This window comes from Cyrtonyx montezumae, unplaced genomic scaffold (genome assembly GCF_038088225.1).
Source record: "Cyrtonyx montezumae isolate F1298 unplaced genomic scaffold, pur_monq_1.0 scaffold_25, whole genome shotgun sequence".
Classification (NCBI taxonomy): Eukaryota; Metazoa; Chordata; class Aves; order Galliformes; family Odontophoridae; genus Cyrtonyx; species Cyrtonyx montezumae.
In genome coordinates, this window is record NW_027071992.1 from 1868866 (window position 1) to 1887045 (window position 18180).

The 18180-nt window shown below is 37.4% G+C and overlaps 2 protein-coding genes across 3 annotated transcripts in view; both read right to left on the reverse strand.

Moving 5' to 3' along the window:
- The window catches only part of SERINC5 (serine incorporator 5), a 510096-nt gene that overhangs the window by 171922 nt on the left and 319994 nt on the right, over positions 1–18180 (reverse strand). The gene's annotated exons all lie outside the window — the stretch shown is intronic.
- HOMER1 (homer scaffold protein 1) overlaps positions 1–18180 on the reverse strand; it is a 90436-nt gene that overhangs the window by 34360 nt on the left and 37896 nt on the right. For both annotated transcript variants that reach the window (XM_065739822.1, XM_065739821.1), the window contains one exon: positions 15334–15476. In XM_065739822.1, coding sequence (XP_065595894.1) covers positions 15334–15476 — 143 coding nt within the window. The remainder of the gene's footprint in view (positions 1–15333; positions 15477–18180) is intronic.

Below are 18180 nucleotides of genomic sequence, written 5' to 3' on the forward strand. Positions count from 1 at the left end.
GCAATTACATAGAGGCAATAGCCTAAGTATACAGCCCAAACTAAATAATCTACGGAGCTGTCAGAAGAACTTAAAAGAACCAGCAGTAAGTGCACATGAACTATATGACCAGAATAATCCATACTGATGGTGTACGTTCAAGAAGAACAACTCGCTAGTGCCCTGCAAAACTTATCGGTGGATAGAATCATAAAATCAGTATATCATGAAGGTTGGAAAAGATCATCCAGTCCAACAGTCCACCTACCACCAATACTTCACACTAAACGAATAGCCTTAGTACCACATACAAATGTTTCTTGAACACCTGCAGTGACAGTGACTCCACCACCTCTGGGCAGCTTGTTCCAATGCCTGACCACTCTTACAGAGAAGAAATTTTTTGTGGGATCCAACCTGCCACTCAGGTTGTTTTCTATCTCAGATTTTTATAGAGAACAGAAGTATTAAATTGGCCTTGTTTAAACCAAATCCAAAGCCAAGAAAAGACTGAAATTTTTGGACTAGATTGATCTTGTAGTCAAATTTACTTGAAAAAAAAAAAAGAAAGAAAGAAAAAAGATGGAATCTGGTACATGAATGTCTCTGATACTGGTACTTTTTCTATGAACTACAGGAAGAAGCATTCCTGATATAAGTTTCTCTCTCTTCCCTACTGTAAAAATAAATAAATAATAATAACAGTTCTTCTAGATAAAAAACATGTCACCTTCTTTAACTCACCAGTGGTTGTTATTTTTTTTTTCACTCAGTCTACACTAGCGGGATCTAAATGACTTCATTTCCTTCAGTCACTTTTCAGAAAAAATGCACAGGTCAGATATTTTGGCTTTTAACCTTATCGATAAAAGGGAAATAAATACAGGCTAGTTCTCAATTCAACACTTAACTTAAACACCAGTTTCTAAAAAAGAATCCTCTTCTCCCCCTTCAATTTACACATTTATTTTCTAAAATAGTGAGCTCTATTTCACCTTATTGTTTAGTCATCTGGAACAGGAAAAGGGTACAGCAAGCAACATGATGTGGACATACATAAAAATAAGCTTCCCTGAGCCCCCCACTGCACTGAATGAAAGTAAGCCCAGGACAGATAATTTCCTAAATTGCTAAAGTAGAATTAAATAATAATATTAAAATCTCTGAAAAATGTAGCAAGAAGATGTTACAGAATCTGTGTTGTCATATAATTAAACTAGTTCTAAGTTTTTACAGTATTTTCTATATGAAATGAAAATGATAAGTCCCAGTCATACACAGTGAGTGGAGGACAGTTTGTACTAAATAAGCTATTTTAGCAATCTCTTAAAATTCAGGGCAAATTAATACGAGTAATTTATTTACTCGTATTAATTATACTCATACAAGTATAATTTTCAAGTAATACCTACTTGAAAAAACATTTAGTTTGAGACAGTGAACTGAAGACTGATTTCTACATTTATTCTCACAATTAGAGAGGTAATTTGTTGTTTCTTCAGCAAACTAGGGAGTTAAATAATTAATAACTACTTGCATGAAGTACAATTCACTTAGGAGGGTGTTTTGTTTTGTTTTGGTTTGGTTTTATGTGGGTCTCGTTATTGCAGACTCCCAGAACAACAGTTTCCAAAATCCTAACTTGAGCTTCAAAACAAAACCCTTTGCACTCCATGAAATAAAAAAGAATATTAATACACCAAAGTGCCACAGAATAAAAACCACAAAGGCAACAACCCTATAAAACCCATTGCACCCAATAGTCATGTTTTATTTCTATGTATCTGAGAAACCAGAGGCCTAGACATCCCAGGCATTTTATTTCACCGCATTCACTAGCTCCAGGTTTCTTCATTTGCCAACTGGCTTAATAGCTGATATAGAAAAACCCTCTAAAATACTATATGATTGCTGATTTGTGCCCATCCAAAGCATTTATGACAAAACTTGATGACTATTCAATGCAACTGTGGAATAACTTGATGATGCTCACGCATTGCCTGCTTACGCATTGCACTGCTGTTCAGTGACTTGAATCCATCTCATCAGAGACCCCACATGGTCAAAACACTGATCAACACAAACTGCTTTCTGCTGTACTACAAAACATCAGTGGCATCTATAGTGATATTCAAGGAACTCCTAAGATGTGACACTTTAGGTACAGAAAGGTTCTCTAAAGTATAAAAAGCTGAAATACTACAGGTGATACTGATCACCATTTGGCTGTGTTCCCCATTCTACCCCTTGAGCTAACTCTTCCATCAAGAAGACAATGTATCGTGTACTTCATGTTTTTACATATGAAATATTCCACTTAGGTGCTTATTTGTGCCTGCCCTGAACCTTTGGAAGACAAAGATTGATACCCTCAAGTTTCCACTGTAGGGGGTCTCCCTACCAGAATTCAACAGAAATCAACACAATACCCTTTCTGACACAAATATTTTCAGTAAAACAACTGCTGTGCATAGAGCCCAAACAATGCTTATGTGTATTTGGATGCATTCTAGCAAGGTTCAAAACCTTACTTCATCAATGAGCTTTTTTACTTGCATTTTCCAGGGGCTTAAGCTACTATATTAATAGGAACCAACACTTGGAGATGGGAGTCAAGTGCATGAAATAACCTACCAAGGAGACAGACAGTGTGACAGCAATACCAGGAAGCACACTACTGTGTTATCTCTGTGGAAAAGGAGAAACACAGCTCTGAATCATAATGTTGGTAGGAAGTTTTATGCTGGATGTGCTAAAGAGAACATAGTAGATGAAATCCACATCCTCTAGGTTTAGATGTTCAAAAGCAAAAGGAAGTATCATCAGATGGCAAATTTATCTGATAGACATTAGCTGCCTATCTAGGATAAAAGGCATCGGGCACAAAGGAATGAAAAATTTCCAGGACCTAATGTCATGAGAACATGGCAAAATATCCTGGCTTGCTACAAACTTTGCTACTACCTTAATTGGGTTTAATTGTATAGCTTACCTATAAGTAAGGGAAAAATCCTCTGCAATGTTAATTCATCTGGCAAAAATGATATAAACCAAAGAGTATGATACTAAGAAGCTAGTGTGGGTCTTCTGGATTTAGACTTAACAACATAAAGTTAAAATTGACTGCTCCTGGGCCTTGGTCCTACATCTCTTGTAGGGGTGCAAAGGGATCAGTAAAAACATGCAAAGCTAAACAGCTTATGAAATTCAGACAGCTCTACTCCACATGAACTCCAGACAAAAATTACTTTGATGAATCCTATTTTTTGCATTAAAAAATGGGCTCCATTTGAATACGAAACAATTATTATAAAAAATACGCCAGATACTCATACCACGTGTTTTTAATATAGAGTCTTGTGAACGACTTTTTTCTGCTTTGTCAAATGTTAGTTTATAAATAAGAGTTCTTTCAAGAAGTAGACATACCTAATCCATTTGGTAGGATCTTTTCAATAAACGAAAAGATCATCAAGTAGCTTTATCAAATCTGCAGCAATTTTTTTGCATCACACAGAGTCCTATGTTGGCTCCAATCTGGAGAATCAGAGAATCAGAGAATCATGGAATCATTAAGGTTGGAAAAGACGTGCAAGATCATTTAGGACCTGCGACCATCAACCTATTTCCACCATGCCCACTGAACCATATTCCTCAGTGACAGATCTACAGATTTCCTGAACATCTTCAAGGATGGTGACTTCACAGCCTCCCTGGGCAGCCAGTTCAATGCATTACCATTCTTCTCTTTCAGAGAAGAAATTATTCCTAATATCCATCCTGAGTCTCCTTTAGTGCAACTCAAAGCTATTTCTTCTTGTCCTACAACTGTTACCTGGGAGTAGAAGCTGATCCCCAACTTACTACACCTTCCTCTCAGGGAGTTTTAGAGAGCAAAAACCTCTCCTTTGAGCCTCCTCACACTACAGACCCAGCTCCGTCAGCCACCTTCCATAAGACTTGTGCTCCAGAGCTTTCACAGCTTCACTACACTTCTCTGAACATGCTCCAGGGCCTCGCTATCTTTCTTGTAGTGACTGGTACAAAACTGAACACAGTACTCGAGGTGCGGCCACACCAGAGCTGAGTACAGGGGGAGGATCACTTCCCTGCTCCTGCTGGCTGCATTATTTCTGATAGAAGCCAGGATGCCATTGGCCTTCTTGGCTACCTGGGCACACTGCTGGCACATGTTCAGTCAGCTGCCAACTAACACTCCCGGATCCTTTTCCTCTACTCAGTCTTCCAGTCACTCTGACCCAAGCCTGTAGAGATGAGTGATGTTGCTGTCTGGGCACTTGGTCTTGCTGAAATTCACCCCATTGGCCTCAGCCCAGCTATTCAGACTGCCCAGACCCCTCTGCAGAGCCCTCCTACCCCCAGGCAGATTGACACTTCCACCCAGCTTGGCGTCATGTGCAGGCTTACTGAGGGCGCACTCAAACCCCTCATCCATGACATCAATAAAGATACAGAACAGGGCAGATCCCAATACCAACTACTGGTGACTACTGGATTTAACTCCATTCACCATCACCCTCTGGATTTGGCCACCCAGATAGTTCTTTACCCAGCAAAGAGTAAATCTGTTTAAGCCATGAGCTGCCATCTTATCCAGGAGAATTCAACAGATGAAGCACCATTAGATCCTAAGCTGAACTCCACCTGTGCCTGGAACTCAAAAATATTCCAGGGGACAGAAACACTCAGTCAGCTCTATCCAATCCCCTTTGCTGTGTAACTACTACAGCTAACCCTAGCAGCTGCTTAAGGTACAATTACTCATGAGATTTAACTATAGCAAAGGAGCAGGAACAGCAACCACCTCAAAATATCACTCTCCTCTGCTTCCTCTTAATGCAAGCAGAATTTGGCACAGCAGTATCTCATGCCTTCAACAGGAAAAGAATCATACAAAAAGAAAAAAGATATCTGTTGACAGCTATCTGGGGCTCAGGCTTCCATGGTCAATCCCCCAGGAGTAATTTATCTAATTGATTAGAAATTATCTAGTTTCTAAATCCATATGGGCTTCATTAACACAACTAGAGCACTTTTCAAATGGCAAAACCATCCTTTCTGGAGCATATTTCAGTCCACAATTAATAATTTGCCATCACCAGAAGTGGAAATACTTAATGACTTAAGATGATTGACACCTTCTAACGCAGGTCAGATGTACTGTCAATTCCCCTGAGCAATACCTAATCATATTCTTATAAATGCCAACAGGTATATAGTAATTGATAGACCTTTAAACTTAAATCACTGCAAAAGATGGTTCTAGGTGGACTGATTTCTGCTTGCAGTATTCTTCTTATCCAAGGAGAGGGGGTGGTTAAGAAGGGTGTCATACAGAGAAGACTAGGAGGAATATATAAATAAGTAAAGCAAACGGATCCTTTTGTCTCAAACATGAGCTGTTAAGGGCTGAAGGTATATGTATTTATACCCTTCTTGGAAATTTGAGAAAAAAAGAGTTTTGCACTGTCTCAAGAGTCATTCATATTGTCACGATTGTTGTTTTTATCATAAGGCAATCCAGATAGCACTGAAACTGCAACCACACAGCATATAAAAATGTTAGAACTCAGCATTTATCTATGTGCATGTGCAGCTTCTCATATGAGAACTACAAGTCACTCATGATCCACAACTATGCCTGAGACAACATAGAAGGCAGAGAACTGCTTTGGTGTCAGTAAGAGAAGAACTGAAGTTGTATCATATGCATTCAGTGAAGTGTCACTAAAATGCATTCAGTTATAGACTTCTTTCCTTTTTCTAAAGCATATTCCTTAAGTATGGGTTTGGCCCTGCTGCCTGAAGAACTTAACACAGATGTTTGTTAGATACATGTATGATACATGGGAGAATAAAGCACACAGACGTGGCACAGAGACAAAGATCTTTGCGAAGTGCAGGTGAGTGGGCAAACAGATGCTATACCTGGAATGGGGTACAGGGGCCAAGCAACTCGGAATTGCAAAGAGCCTACTTTTGAAAAGAACCAACAACTGAAAGTTTGGGCTTGCTTTGCTCGTTCTGTTGGACCTTTTTTCCAACCTTTTTCTTTTGATTATTTAATTTTAGTTCCTGCCTTCTCAGTACACTGGGAAACTGATTCATGGAAGATGGGTGAGTTATGAAATTACTTGAGCGATTTGAAATATTTCTTCAGTAAGAATACACATTTAAAAAATATTCAAAAAAGAATGTCTTTGGGCATACACTTACACAGGCTTTGAAAAAATTATATGTTAAAACTGATTAACTGTAATGAATTGTAACAGATTTAAACTGATGGTGTTGGCCTTCTGAACTGTGAAATAATAAGTTTTCCATCTTTTTATGTATTTTTATTTAAAGATGGTTTTTGGCTTCTGGAATTTGAACTCAGAATTTCTCAGTAGGACTTCATAATCCTTCTCAGGAATATCTCATGTACTTTTTACCATGACTACAATCAATTTCACAGGTGAATCCATGTTCTGTAAATTGATTTTACAAAATAAATCAAACCTGACAACAAATGAACCTTGAAATAAAATAGTAAAAATAAGATAGTGATACATGCTGTTCTGCAGCATACTTAAAAATGATCCAAAGAACATAGGTGGTCAATGGCTTAATGTCTGGATGGAGATCAGTGATGAGTGGTATCTCACAGGCTCTGAGGCTGACGCTTTTTAATATCTTCATCAATGACATTGACCGGGGGGTTGAATGCATCCTCAGCAAGTTTGCTGATGACACCGAGATGGGTGTGGTCAACAGAGCAGAGGGACAGGATGTCATCCAGAGAGACCTCAACCGGATTGGGCAGCGGGCCCAGGTGAATCTCATGAGGTTCAACAAATCCAAATGCAAGAACCTGCACCTGGGTCAAAGCAACCCCCATTATCAACACAAGCTGGGGGATGAAAGGATTGAACACAGCCCTGCTGAAAAAGATGGGGGGGTATGACATATGGGAATCTGGACATGAGCCAGCAGTGTGCCCTCTCAGCCAAGAAGGCCAACCGGATCCTGAACTGCATCAAAATAAGTGTGTCCAGCAGGGTGAGGGAGGTGATCCTGCCACTCTACTCTGTGCTGGTGAGAGCTCACCCTGAGAACTGCATCCAGATGTGGAGCCCTCAGTACAGGAGAGACACAGACCTGTTGGTGCGTCCAAAGGAGGGCCACAAAAATAATCCAAGGGATGGAACACCTCTTTTATGAGGACAAACTGAGAAAGCTGGGGCTGTTCACCCTGGAGAAGAAAAGGCTGCAAGTGTGGCCTTTCAGTATCTAGAGAGGAGCTACAGGAAAGAAGAGGACAGACTCTTTATCAGGGTCTGTGGTGACAGAACAAGGGAAAATGGTTTCAAGCTGAAAGACAGATTTAGGTTAGATATAAGGAAAAAATCTTTTACAGCAAGGGTAGTGAGGCACTGGAACAGGCTCTCCAGAGATGTGGTTGATGCCCTGTCCCTGGAGACTTTAAAGGTGAGGCAGGATCAGGCCCTGGGCAGTCTGACGTAGCCGTGGTATCCCTGTCCATTGCAGGGGAGTTGGACCTTCAGAGGTCCCTTTCAACTCTAAGGATTCTATGATTCTCTGATAACACAAATCTTCGGTTCTTTTTAAATTTACTTTCTTTAGAATTGTGTAGCCATTTTAATGATATCTATGTGGATGGTAATATATGACCTGAAACCAAGATCTCAAGTATTTTCCAGTATCACAGAACAAGATGATGACTCCAGAGTCTATTTGAGGGATATAAAACAGTAAATGAACAAATCTGGAAAAATTTATTTAGCACTCCAGTTACCAGTACAGATGGTTGTGTGTTTGTTCTCTGTTGTTAAAGATAAGTGGACTACGTTTTGTGCTTGAAATTAAGCAGCTACCTATCAGCTACTATAAGCTTTTAGTCTTCTAATATATTATACATCTTACTAGCCATTTAGCCATAATTTTAAGAGGCCCACTTTTGGAGAGGTGGAACATGTGTATGTGCAGATGAGAGCAAATTTAGTGACACTCTTACCTGCAAAAGAGACTGCCATAGTAATGTCTTGTTCTCAAATAGGCAAAATTCCAGACTCTAAAGAAAGCCCCTCCACCTCCTCATCAATATAAATCCCAAAGTGAACACAGGAGCATGAATGGTTCATGACTTTGGTCATGAAATACTTCCACTCATCAACTTCCTTAACCAGTCAGGATGAAACAATGAAGTTTGAGTGATCAGACACTGAAAATTACGTTAAGAGTTGTCCTGTATAACATCCCCTCTGCCCTTGCTTTTCCCTGAAGACTTCTCATTTCAATGTTCATGACTGTTATAAAATTCACTTGAGACTCAGGGGATCAATAGCAATGTGCTTTTCATTACTGGTAACCTTGGGCACTAATGGCTTTCTGCTCCCGTAGAAGACATTTTTTAAACATGTCTGAAAAATATTTTTAAGTATGCACTGAAGCTTCCAATTCAAGCAAGGCATGAGATCTGTAGTTCCAATGTATTAAGTCATTCCAAAGAAGATTTTTAAAGAATGGCACTTCTACAAAGTGGCAATTTCCTCTTAAAAATTTTCACTGTGATTTTTTTTTTTCTGGAGAAACTGCAGCATCTTTATTTATTTATTTGTTTATTTAGTGTCCACAGTATTTGATTCTAATGACATTTGAGAGTTGAAAAGAAAGTTTCAAAAGACAGTAGTGGAAGAGGTATCTGCTATAGTTGTAAATGCTGATCTAACTTCAACAGTAACTATCCAGACAGAGCTCCAGTGTATTAAAGACAACCTATTGGCTACCTCATGGTGCCCTGGGAAAGCTAAGTTTGTGGTTATCCCTGTTTACTGGTAGAAGGGTTTCCAATGAGGATTCAGGTGGCCATAAGTAAAGGAAGTATGAGTAAAGAGAACATGAGATACGAACCACCTACATAAAATTGCCTATATCTGCAGCCGGAATCCTTCTTGAAAAGATGACTGCATGCTTCAGGTTCAAACGCAGATAACTACACATATTCTAAATATTATGCATGAAAATAATCCTACCCAAAAGAAGAAAACTCTCAGACAGACACTCGGTATAAGAACATACAAAAGAAAAAGTTCATTATGCAACTGAATTACTGGGAACATTTAGAATAAAGAGAATAGCTCCATCATCTTATAGATGACAGAAAAGTAACTGTGTATTAAGACTTGTAAAAGGACTTACACATTTTAGAAACATGTGTCTTTGAAAAATGACAGTGAGGCAAAGGACATAAGCAAAAATAAATACAGAAATAAAAATCACTGCTCCCCTCTGCCACAGAAAACCACCCCAAGGAATCTGATTTTGTGTTGAATATCAGATACTTGTAATGCTGAAGTTTATAGTTGCTGAAGTATTAATCTTTTCATGTCATCCATGTATTGGATTGGTTGAACACGATGTATTCTTTTAAAAAGTGCAAACTCATTCCTTAAGCAATTTAGCTCCTTTTCCTTTCTGTTAGGGTTTTTATTTCTATTATTACTATTTATTTTATGTACGTGATTGAAAGAGGAAAAAATTACATGTTCCAAGTTGTATTCCTTTTTTTTATTATTTTTATTTTTTAATTTAAAGTGAATAAGTATTATATTTCTCTTCTAGGAATGTACTTGACCGTTATGTCAGAAGAGTGCTTCCTTGCCTCTGAGGATGGTATTTACAACATTTATTTTTTCAAACACACAGCTCTCATCTTCTGATACCCCATGGAGCTCTCAGTAAATAAATGGCAGGAAAATTCACATGCTCCAGACTAGAACTTGCTTAGCTATTCAAAAGAGACAGTAAAATTTCTTAAGTATTGGGCTGTTTTCAGTTTTGTCTCTCATTCATTCCCACAACCATTAAAATCAGCTCTATCAGTTGCAGAGTTGCTTTATTTGAAAGAGCTCAGCAACACAGACTGCACAGCCATTCCTCTAATAGCAGATAGAAGTACTCTTTCATCTCTCCTCCCATACCTACAGACACCTTCTTAAAATGTGACAGTATAAGCTGTACTGTGCTGTGCTTGCACACTGCTGGTTTAAAAACATGTAATTGTTTAGTAGGTATTCCAGATTCCACATAGAATTTTCAGAAATTGTCACAATCGGGAGAGCAAGAGAGAAGAACAAATGTGCATAAACACAAGATCTTCAGTTCAAATCACTGATTTCCTAGCAAGAACTCCTATTGTGAAGGACAGTCTGCTTCAGCTACATCCCAGCTGCTTATGCAGAAGTGTGGGAAGCTATCAGTTGGGTGAGGGAAGAAAGTCATACTTTTCCCTGTGCTTCTTCAACAGACCACCAGGGTCTTGCTGACAGAGAGGTAGAAGAGGAAGAACTGCAGCACAGCTAGGACCTTCATAGTGTCAAACAACTGCTGTTTGAGGTGAAGTCAAGACCTACTTCTTAGGTGCTGTACTAATCAGTCTTTGCTTACTCTGACAGTGGGAACTTGTCACATTTGAGTTGGTTCTCTAAATGTGCCACAAGAAATAATAATCTTTTATCAAAAGAGTAATTGAATTTACTAGAGTCTCTCCAGATGCCACTGTTCTCTATAGCACCATACAATTCAAACACAGTTATTGCCTTTTATGTCATAGAGACCCCTTTTAAAAAGACATCTAGCTTTAACAGTCTCCAGTCTTGGAGGTTTTAAAAACCCAGCTAGATAAAGCCTGGAGCAGCCTGGTCTGATCTTGATGCTGATCTGCTCTGAGAAGGAGCTTAGATTACACACTTCTTGAGGTTCTGCTCAACATGAAAAGTATCCTAAGATCAGGCTAGACAGCATTTAAAATCCAGAATGAAAAAAAAAAAAAAGTTATGCACACCACCAGCACTGCTTGGTAAGGAAGTGATATGTACCATCATAATGAATGTCCTAATACTGAAATTTGATTATAAATTCAAATTACAAGACAATACATAAACCTATTATCTCAAAACTTCTCTTCAAGGCCAATTTAACAACTCAGTGCAATCCATAAGGCATTGTTACAGTAACATCACTAAAATACTTAAGCTTCTGAAGTGCGTGGTTGTAATACACAAAGTGAAAAATATACTAAACAGATTTCTGCATACAATTTTTAATGAAAACTCAGTGATAGAACATGAGCTAGTAGCAAGATCTTAGGGTTTTTTTTCATTTTTTTCTATTTTTTTGGTTACAGAATTGGATTTACATGCAGCATTATTAATTGTTAAGCTATCTAGACAATAAAATATCTAAGATACCAACGTAATTTGAAATGAGTCTGTTTTCACTAAGGCAGTGAGTGAATATTTCATATTAAAAACTTATTTGAATACAAAAATAGGAATTTTAACGAACAAGCAACAAACACATGCATATTGTCAACTCAAAACATTAAATTATAGAAATTCCAACTTTCATTAAGTTTAGATGGAACATCCTCATATATGACATGAAAAAAATGATGTAATAGGTTCAAGTCACAGCTGACAGAAAATTGAAGATTTTCAAGACTTGTCCCAGAAGAATCCTCTTATAGTAAGCTTTGTTTCTGAATGCATGTTTTATCCCACAGCTTTCTACAGTGCCAAGAAATTCGAATAAAACTTGTTATGAACAAATTTATTCTTTTCAAAGGGGAAAAAAGCAAATTCATCAAACAGTTATCAAAACAGCCCAAGCAGCATTTGCAGACTTTGCCAGATATACGATTCAGTTTTTACATTTGAGTTACATTCTAAGGCTGAATGAGCTTTGAAAAGTATTCCTTTGGGCTCATTCAGACATCTAGCCATTCTATACTGTGCACCAGTATAATTAAACTTGAATTTAAAAGTCAGGTGCATTCACATCAGAAGTGGTGTGGTTTAAAACTTTTTAGCATCTAGTTTCTCTCTAAACTCAATTTTATGATCAAACTATTTCTCAGTTTAAAAAATATAAAAAGCACGTAATAAAAAACCAAAACAAAATAGAAAAACCCCAACACAATTGAAAGATTATACAAAATACTGAAGGAAAAAAGAGAGGCAGAAAAAGTTAAAAAGATGTCTGAGAAGACTAGGACTAAGAAACTAAGAAAGAAAATCTGTACTTCTTTTAGTCTCATTTTAAGTATTAGATTTTATTAACTGTCTTCTGTTACAAAAAAAGCATTCCTTCAGTAGGGGCTTGGAATTGATGATCTTTAGAGGTCCCTTCCAACCCCTGCAATTCTGTGATTCTGTGTGATTCTGGACAAGCCATCGTTTAGAAAAGGACTGATCAGCATCTCAGCCAAAATTATTAAAATTCTAATGCCAGCTTAGGCTATGTTTTATTTTCATTTCTTCTGGCAATATTTAGTAAAAATGGCAATGTTCAGGCTGTACAGGACAAATACAAGCTCCCAAGTAATAATACTTCATAATTCAACATTAACCATCACAGTTTTTAAAAAAAGGCAAGAGATTTAACTGCAAGTGTTTATCTTCCTGTGCAAGTCTCAAAATGGTTAAATACTGTTTTCTCTCCAGCAGCTGACTAGAACCATTGCTTGTGGACAGCTGTAGACTTTACAGTTAAGAAAAAATTTAAGTAACTAGACAGAGTTTTGTTCTGCTATGCTTACAAGATGTGAATGGAACTGTAGACTTGCTAGATAAAGTTAATCTCAATACTTGCAATTGTTTATTGAAATAATAAGAATTAAAGTTCTAATAACAACACTAGTGAATTAAGTAATGCTTTTATTCAGTTTTTGGGCATAAATGGACAGAAAATAACTATAAATACCATAGTCTACATTTATGCTGCAGAAACACAAGCCCAACTAATCACACCAGGACATACAAAGTGCAGAGAAGAATGCTTGCAGATGACGTATCTGTTCAGAGAAGATGAGTTAGAACAAGATGAAACAGAACATTTTTCAGATGTGCAGATTAAAAATGACAAGCAAGATGTAGCCTAAAGCATGAACTCCACGCTTCTGACTCTGACCTTGTTAATGCCAATCAGACCCTTCCAGTTCACAAAAAAACATAAGAATTCCTTCCCCAGATGACTGTTCTGACAACAACCCCTGTCAACCTCTTAACCCTACCCTCTGCTGCAACAACACTGCACACAGCTGAGCCTGCCTAGCCCTCAGCAGCAATGCAGTTCCCACCTAAAATGCCACCTTGTGTGGTGCTGCAGTACCGTTGCCCATGAAGCTTCAACTTCTACCTGCAGCTCCACCTAAGCCTACCCCATGCTCCAGACTATACTGAGGAGCATCCCTTTCAGACCTTTACCTGGTGAGCAGGTGCTGTCACAAAGCAGAACATAGATAAATCCAAATAAAGCAGCTCATTTCCAAACTAAGTTTTGACACTGATTTGCAAAACATAATCATGCCTGGGAAGTAACTGTTATCTTTTGAAATACAAGGATTTTTAAATGGTAGCTTCCCCCTGACAAAGTGTTCCTTGACTCTCAGACATGACAAAGTGTTCCTTGACTCTCAAAAAGGCTTCTTTTCCTACTATATGAAGAAATGGTCAGAAAATGTTTTCAAGCATTTTCTTCTTGGTTAAATAATATAAATGCCCCCAGTTGTCGTCGTCTTTTTTTTTCTTTTTCTTCATTAAAAACTTGCAGATGCCATCAGCAAGACGAAATGATGTGCTTTGAGAATCATCATAACAAGTGTCACCATTCTAAATTTAGAGATAGCTAAATATAGATATATCTCTAAAGACAGAGATATCACTGGAATGCCAATTCTCGCTAGCAGTATATAACCATACAAGAAACTTAAACCAGGCGCTCACACTGCATACATGAAGAAGAAAGCTCGGTAGTTTTGCTACCTCTGTTCTACCCCATCCACAATTACAACCAGGTAGCTTCAGAAACATCTTCAGTCATGCTCAATGCAGTACAACATGTACTTACTACACTGGCATACCACAAGTTATATTTACACATACATAAAGAGAGAAAAGATCTTGCAGCTATCATTAAATACAAACAAAAAAAACACTTACAGTCTGTGGACCTTATCACAACTACTTTTTGCAAAAGTACTGAGAATTCCAACATAGAAGTAACAAGTTTAAAAGTACTCTTTACAGAACACTAATAGACATGCAACTTTCATATAATTCCTTCAGCATGCAAAAAGCACTCTTACAAGACACCATTTATTTTAAAACGTGTAATAGATGCTCTGGTAACAGCTGAAGTATAAAAATAAACACAATAATTCTGCTAAAAAATTAGTGCAAAAGTATAATTTTTTTCTCAATTGAAAATGCAAGAGAGCTCTCCAGATACTTTTATTATTCTCTCAAAAAAATGAGAAGCTTTGAATAATTTCATCTCTGCGCATTCCAAATAATATGAATGACATATCTGAAGTTCTACTATTCCCCAACTTTTGATTGAAGGCATAAAGCTGTACTGAGACCATTTACTACTACTAATAATAATAATAATGTAGTATTTCTAGTTTTGCTCTAAGATCATTAAATATTTATGTTACTCTCCATGGTCTCAGTACATCACGCGTTTTATTGAGATCCCCTTTCAATCAATAATTTTTAACAAGAAAGACACATCCATCTTAACTTATTCAAATAGAAAATCTTTGCTTTTTTAAAGAACACAGTGGAATTCAGCATCCACAGAATCATGGAGTGGTCTGAGTTGCAAGGAACCTTGAAGACTCCCTGGTTGCACCTCCCCTGCCATGGGCAGGGTTACCTTCTACTAGATGAGGTTGCTTTCAAGTGCAGTGAATAATAATTCAGTCCAGAGCAAAACTACATATCTCCTGTGTTCTGAAAAGAAGTTTAAAAATGTTTTCAACTATCGGAACTGTTCAGTTAAAGGTTGCTTTTAACTGCATAATCCAGAAGCAGCGTAAGAGTCCTTTTCTTCTAACAAGTTATCACTGAAAGGCTGATCCAATGTTACCAGTTATTTAAATAAAAATTGCAAAAATAATTAACTGGAATATTCTACAAAGTGGTTATCTTTACTAAGATCTCAGTCATTGAAATAACACTTCCTGTTAAAGGGACGCCTGTACTAATGAGCATTCAAATTCTTATGCTCAGCTGAATAAATTACAAAATAATGCACTCCTAGTCTCATCCCAAGAGACTTCCTCATACATGGTTCTGTTTCTGTCTTCTGAAAACAAAAATTACATTGCAGATCTGAAAGCCAGTGCTGTACTTTGTTTTATGTTATTAAAAACCATGTAATTTAATTCTTAACTGAGCTAGGTAGAAGCTATGAGATGGAAAAGGTCCCTTTAACAAGGAAGAAGACAGATATCACTGTATCAGGATGTGGGAATGGAATCTGTACCTATGGGTAAATGGCAATGCATTCTGGGTTGGTTCAGCCCTTGGTTCTGAATTCTGTGTCACTTCTGGCGTAGCTCTCTCGTCATCTGTCCCGTTAATGCTTTCTGGCGTTAAAGGAGACTGAATATCCCCTCCAGCTGATTCCTTATGCAAAACAAACAAATGATAAATTAGAATTACAAACTGACCTGCTCAGGATGACAATGTGCTAATAAGCATTACTTTAATTCTTACATAACATACAAATTTTAGGCAACATTAATGTGAGGATCACAGATTTCCAGTGTTCCCCGTAGACATATTTCATCATGTGATTTAATTTAGAAGTGTATTACCATCAGATTCACACTGTCTTACAGAAAACACAACTGACATAAGATTTCTTTTGCGAGCATCCAGCATCCTCCTTATTACAGACATATATCACTCTTGCCTGATATTTACATTCAGTCTCAAACCCGTAAATACACCCAGGATTCTTACCTCTTACTCTATATTCTATCACAAAGAAACAAGTGCTATTTGTTTCAAAATACAGACTTCATATTCTGCATTAACCTAAGTGAACAGTGGAAGGGCCTTTGCAACTGCAGTCAGTCTCATGTAGAAGACTCCTTTGTAAATAACACTTGGTCAGTAGAGTCTTTGCCAAACTTAAAGAGTCACAGAAGCCTGGCTGTCATTCCGGATGTTCACAGTACCATCCGGGAAGGGCAATACTCCAACTACAAGCAAACAGCTTCCACTGCTGCTATGTAACTTGATATCTGATAAACTTGATGGCTGCCGCTTAGCCAGAAGGCATTGGTGCAGTTTATCAACCCTTATCAAACCAGAATATGCGTTTGTGTTTTGATTATCAGACACAACTTGCTTACTTGCAGACACTATTTCTTTAAAAAAAAAAAAAAAAGAGTACACCATATAGCCCACATCCTACCCAAGAAAGTTATAGGACTTTCAATCTCTGTACATGATTTAACTTCAGTATTTTCTTTCCTATCACACTCATCTTCAAATAATGTCTGTCACAGAAGATAAAAAGGGTGATAAGTTAAGTTGTTTGTCCTGATTTTTATATACCTTAGTAAGCTTTTAGTAATGAAGTGGCAAAACTGAACTCGCAAAAGAAGACTTTCATGAAGAGTTAAATGAACACCATGTCAGTACAACAGAAGATGGCTGAACAACAATTGTTCTAAAAGCCAAGCATATCCTATGACCACACAGACTGAAACCATCTGCATGGGTATTTTATGTTATTAAACTGAAGCACAAGCACAGTCTCTGAAAAGTTAATTCCTCCTCTTTCCAGCTCTTTGGCACTGACTAGAAACCTGAAGAATAGCAATCTCAGAAAGAACTGAAAAGTATCTGGCCCATGATCTTAAAAGATCAAGGTCTAATCTCTAGCACCTCCTTGTAGCCTTCAGCTAGTTTAGAAGGCAGCACTGAATCTACGTCTATAGGAAACATGGCCTAGGACTTTGAGACTTAATCACATGGAGTACCTTAAGATCTTCAGAGAAAAATAAGATCAGGCTGTCATCATCACTTTCCACAAAGCCTTGGTGCCACTTAGCCAAGAAGACCGTAATTCACATTTTTCAGTGTGCTTCGAATTACATTAAGCGATAAAGTACAACAGGTATTAAAACTGTGCGTTTACTCTGACAACCATCTCACATGAAGTGAGAGAGATATCTCACATTCTAACTCTACAACATGAATTAGAGAGTGATGCAGAGTAGTACCGTAACATTTTAATACTGACTTGAACTTCGTCTTTTATATTTAGTTTTTATCCAGTAATTCTAAGCACATGTACAACTTGCTCCAATCTTATGAAATTCTGGTAGGTTATAAAGAAGAAAATAATTAATTTATCCTAATTTGCCACACAAATATAAAGCGTTACATATAATAAAAATGCAAATCATTTATTTTGTGAATGTAAACTGTTCTCTACTTCTGGGAGAAAATCTGTTACTTTATACTCAAAAGTTACCTCATATGATAATACCATAAAAGTAAAAAATACATCCAGATTTTTACAGGACAACTTCACTGAAGTGAAACTGAATTGAAACTAAGTGTGGAAGGAGAGAATAATTGGCAAGATAATCAGGCACATACATTGTGTTATATAAATTATGCATTTTTGTCTATTATTATCCTCTGATGTGATGAAGAGTTCCCACCTACATTAAATGAAAGGCAGTAGGAACCCAAAAGTTTCTGTTACTTCCTTCTTTTCACCAGTTACACTTCATGTTCTAAAAAAATACATACTACATTTCATGAAAACTGGTTTGCTTGTGTCTTTAAGCTGAAACCCCTGCAACACTATTATTATGTTCATAAAATCAGAGATTGTCTATTAAAATGTGTTAAGTATGAAAGCATGAAAGAATTTTCTTCAGCAGAAAAAAAATGTGCAAGTTCCACCTATGCCTATTTCTTAGTAAAGCACTGTGACAAACTCCTAATTTGAGAGAAATTTAAGTGACAAAAATTCCAGCACACAAACATGACAGTTTACGTAATACCCAAAGGGTCACTGCCTGTAAATGAATTCCAGCTTGTTTTTTAAGTGTTATATTTTGTTGTTGTTATTAAGTGTTCCACGCACTACCTTACATTTCCCTGCTCAGTTCTGACTTGCAGTTTCACAGGGCTGTGAGCTACCAACTCAGACACCATAATATGAGTGGAAACACTTGTACCAATACAGAAATTCAAGCACTGCAGTCACTTTTTCACAAGTTCTGTGAGAAAACTGTGTCCACAAAGAAGCCGATGGTTGACAAAACAGAATCACAGAACTGTAGGGTTTGGAAGGGACCTC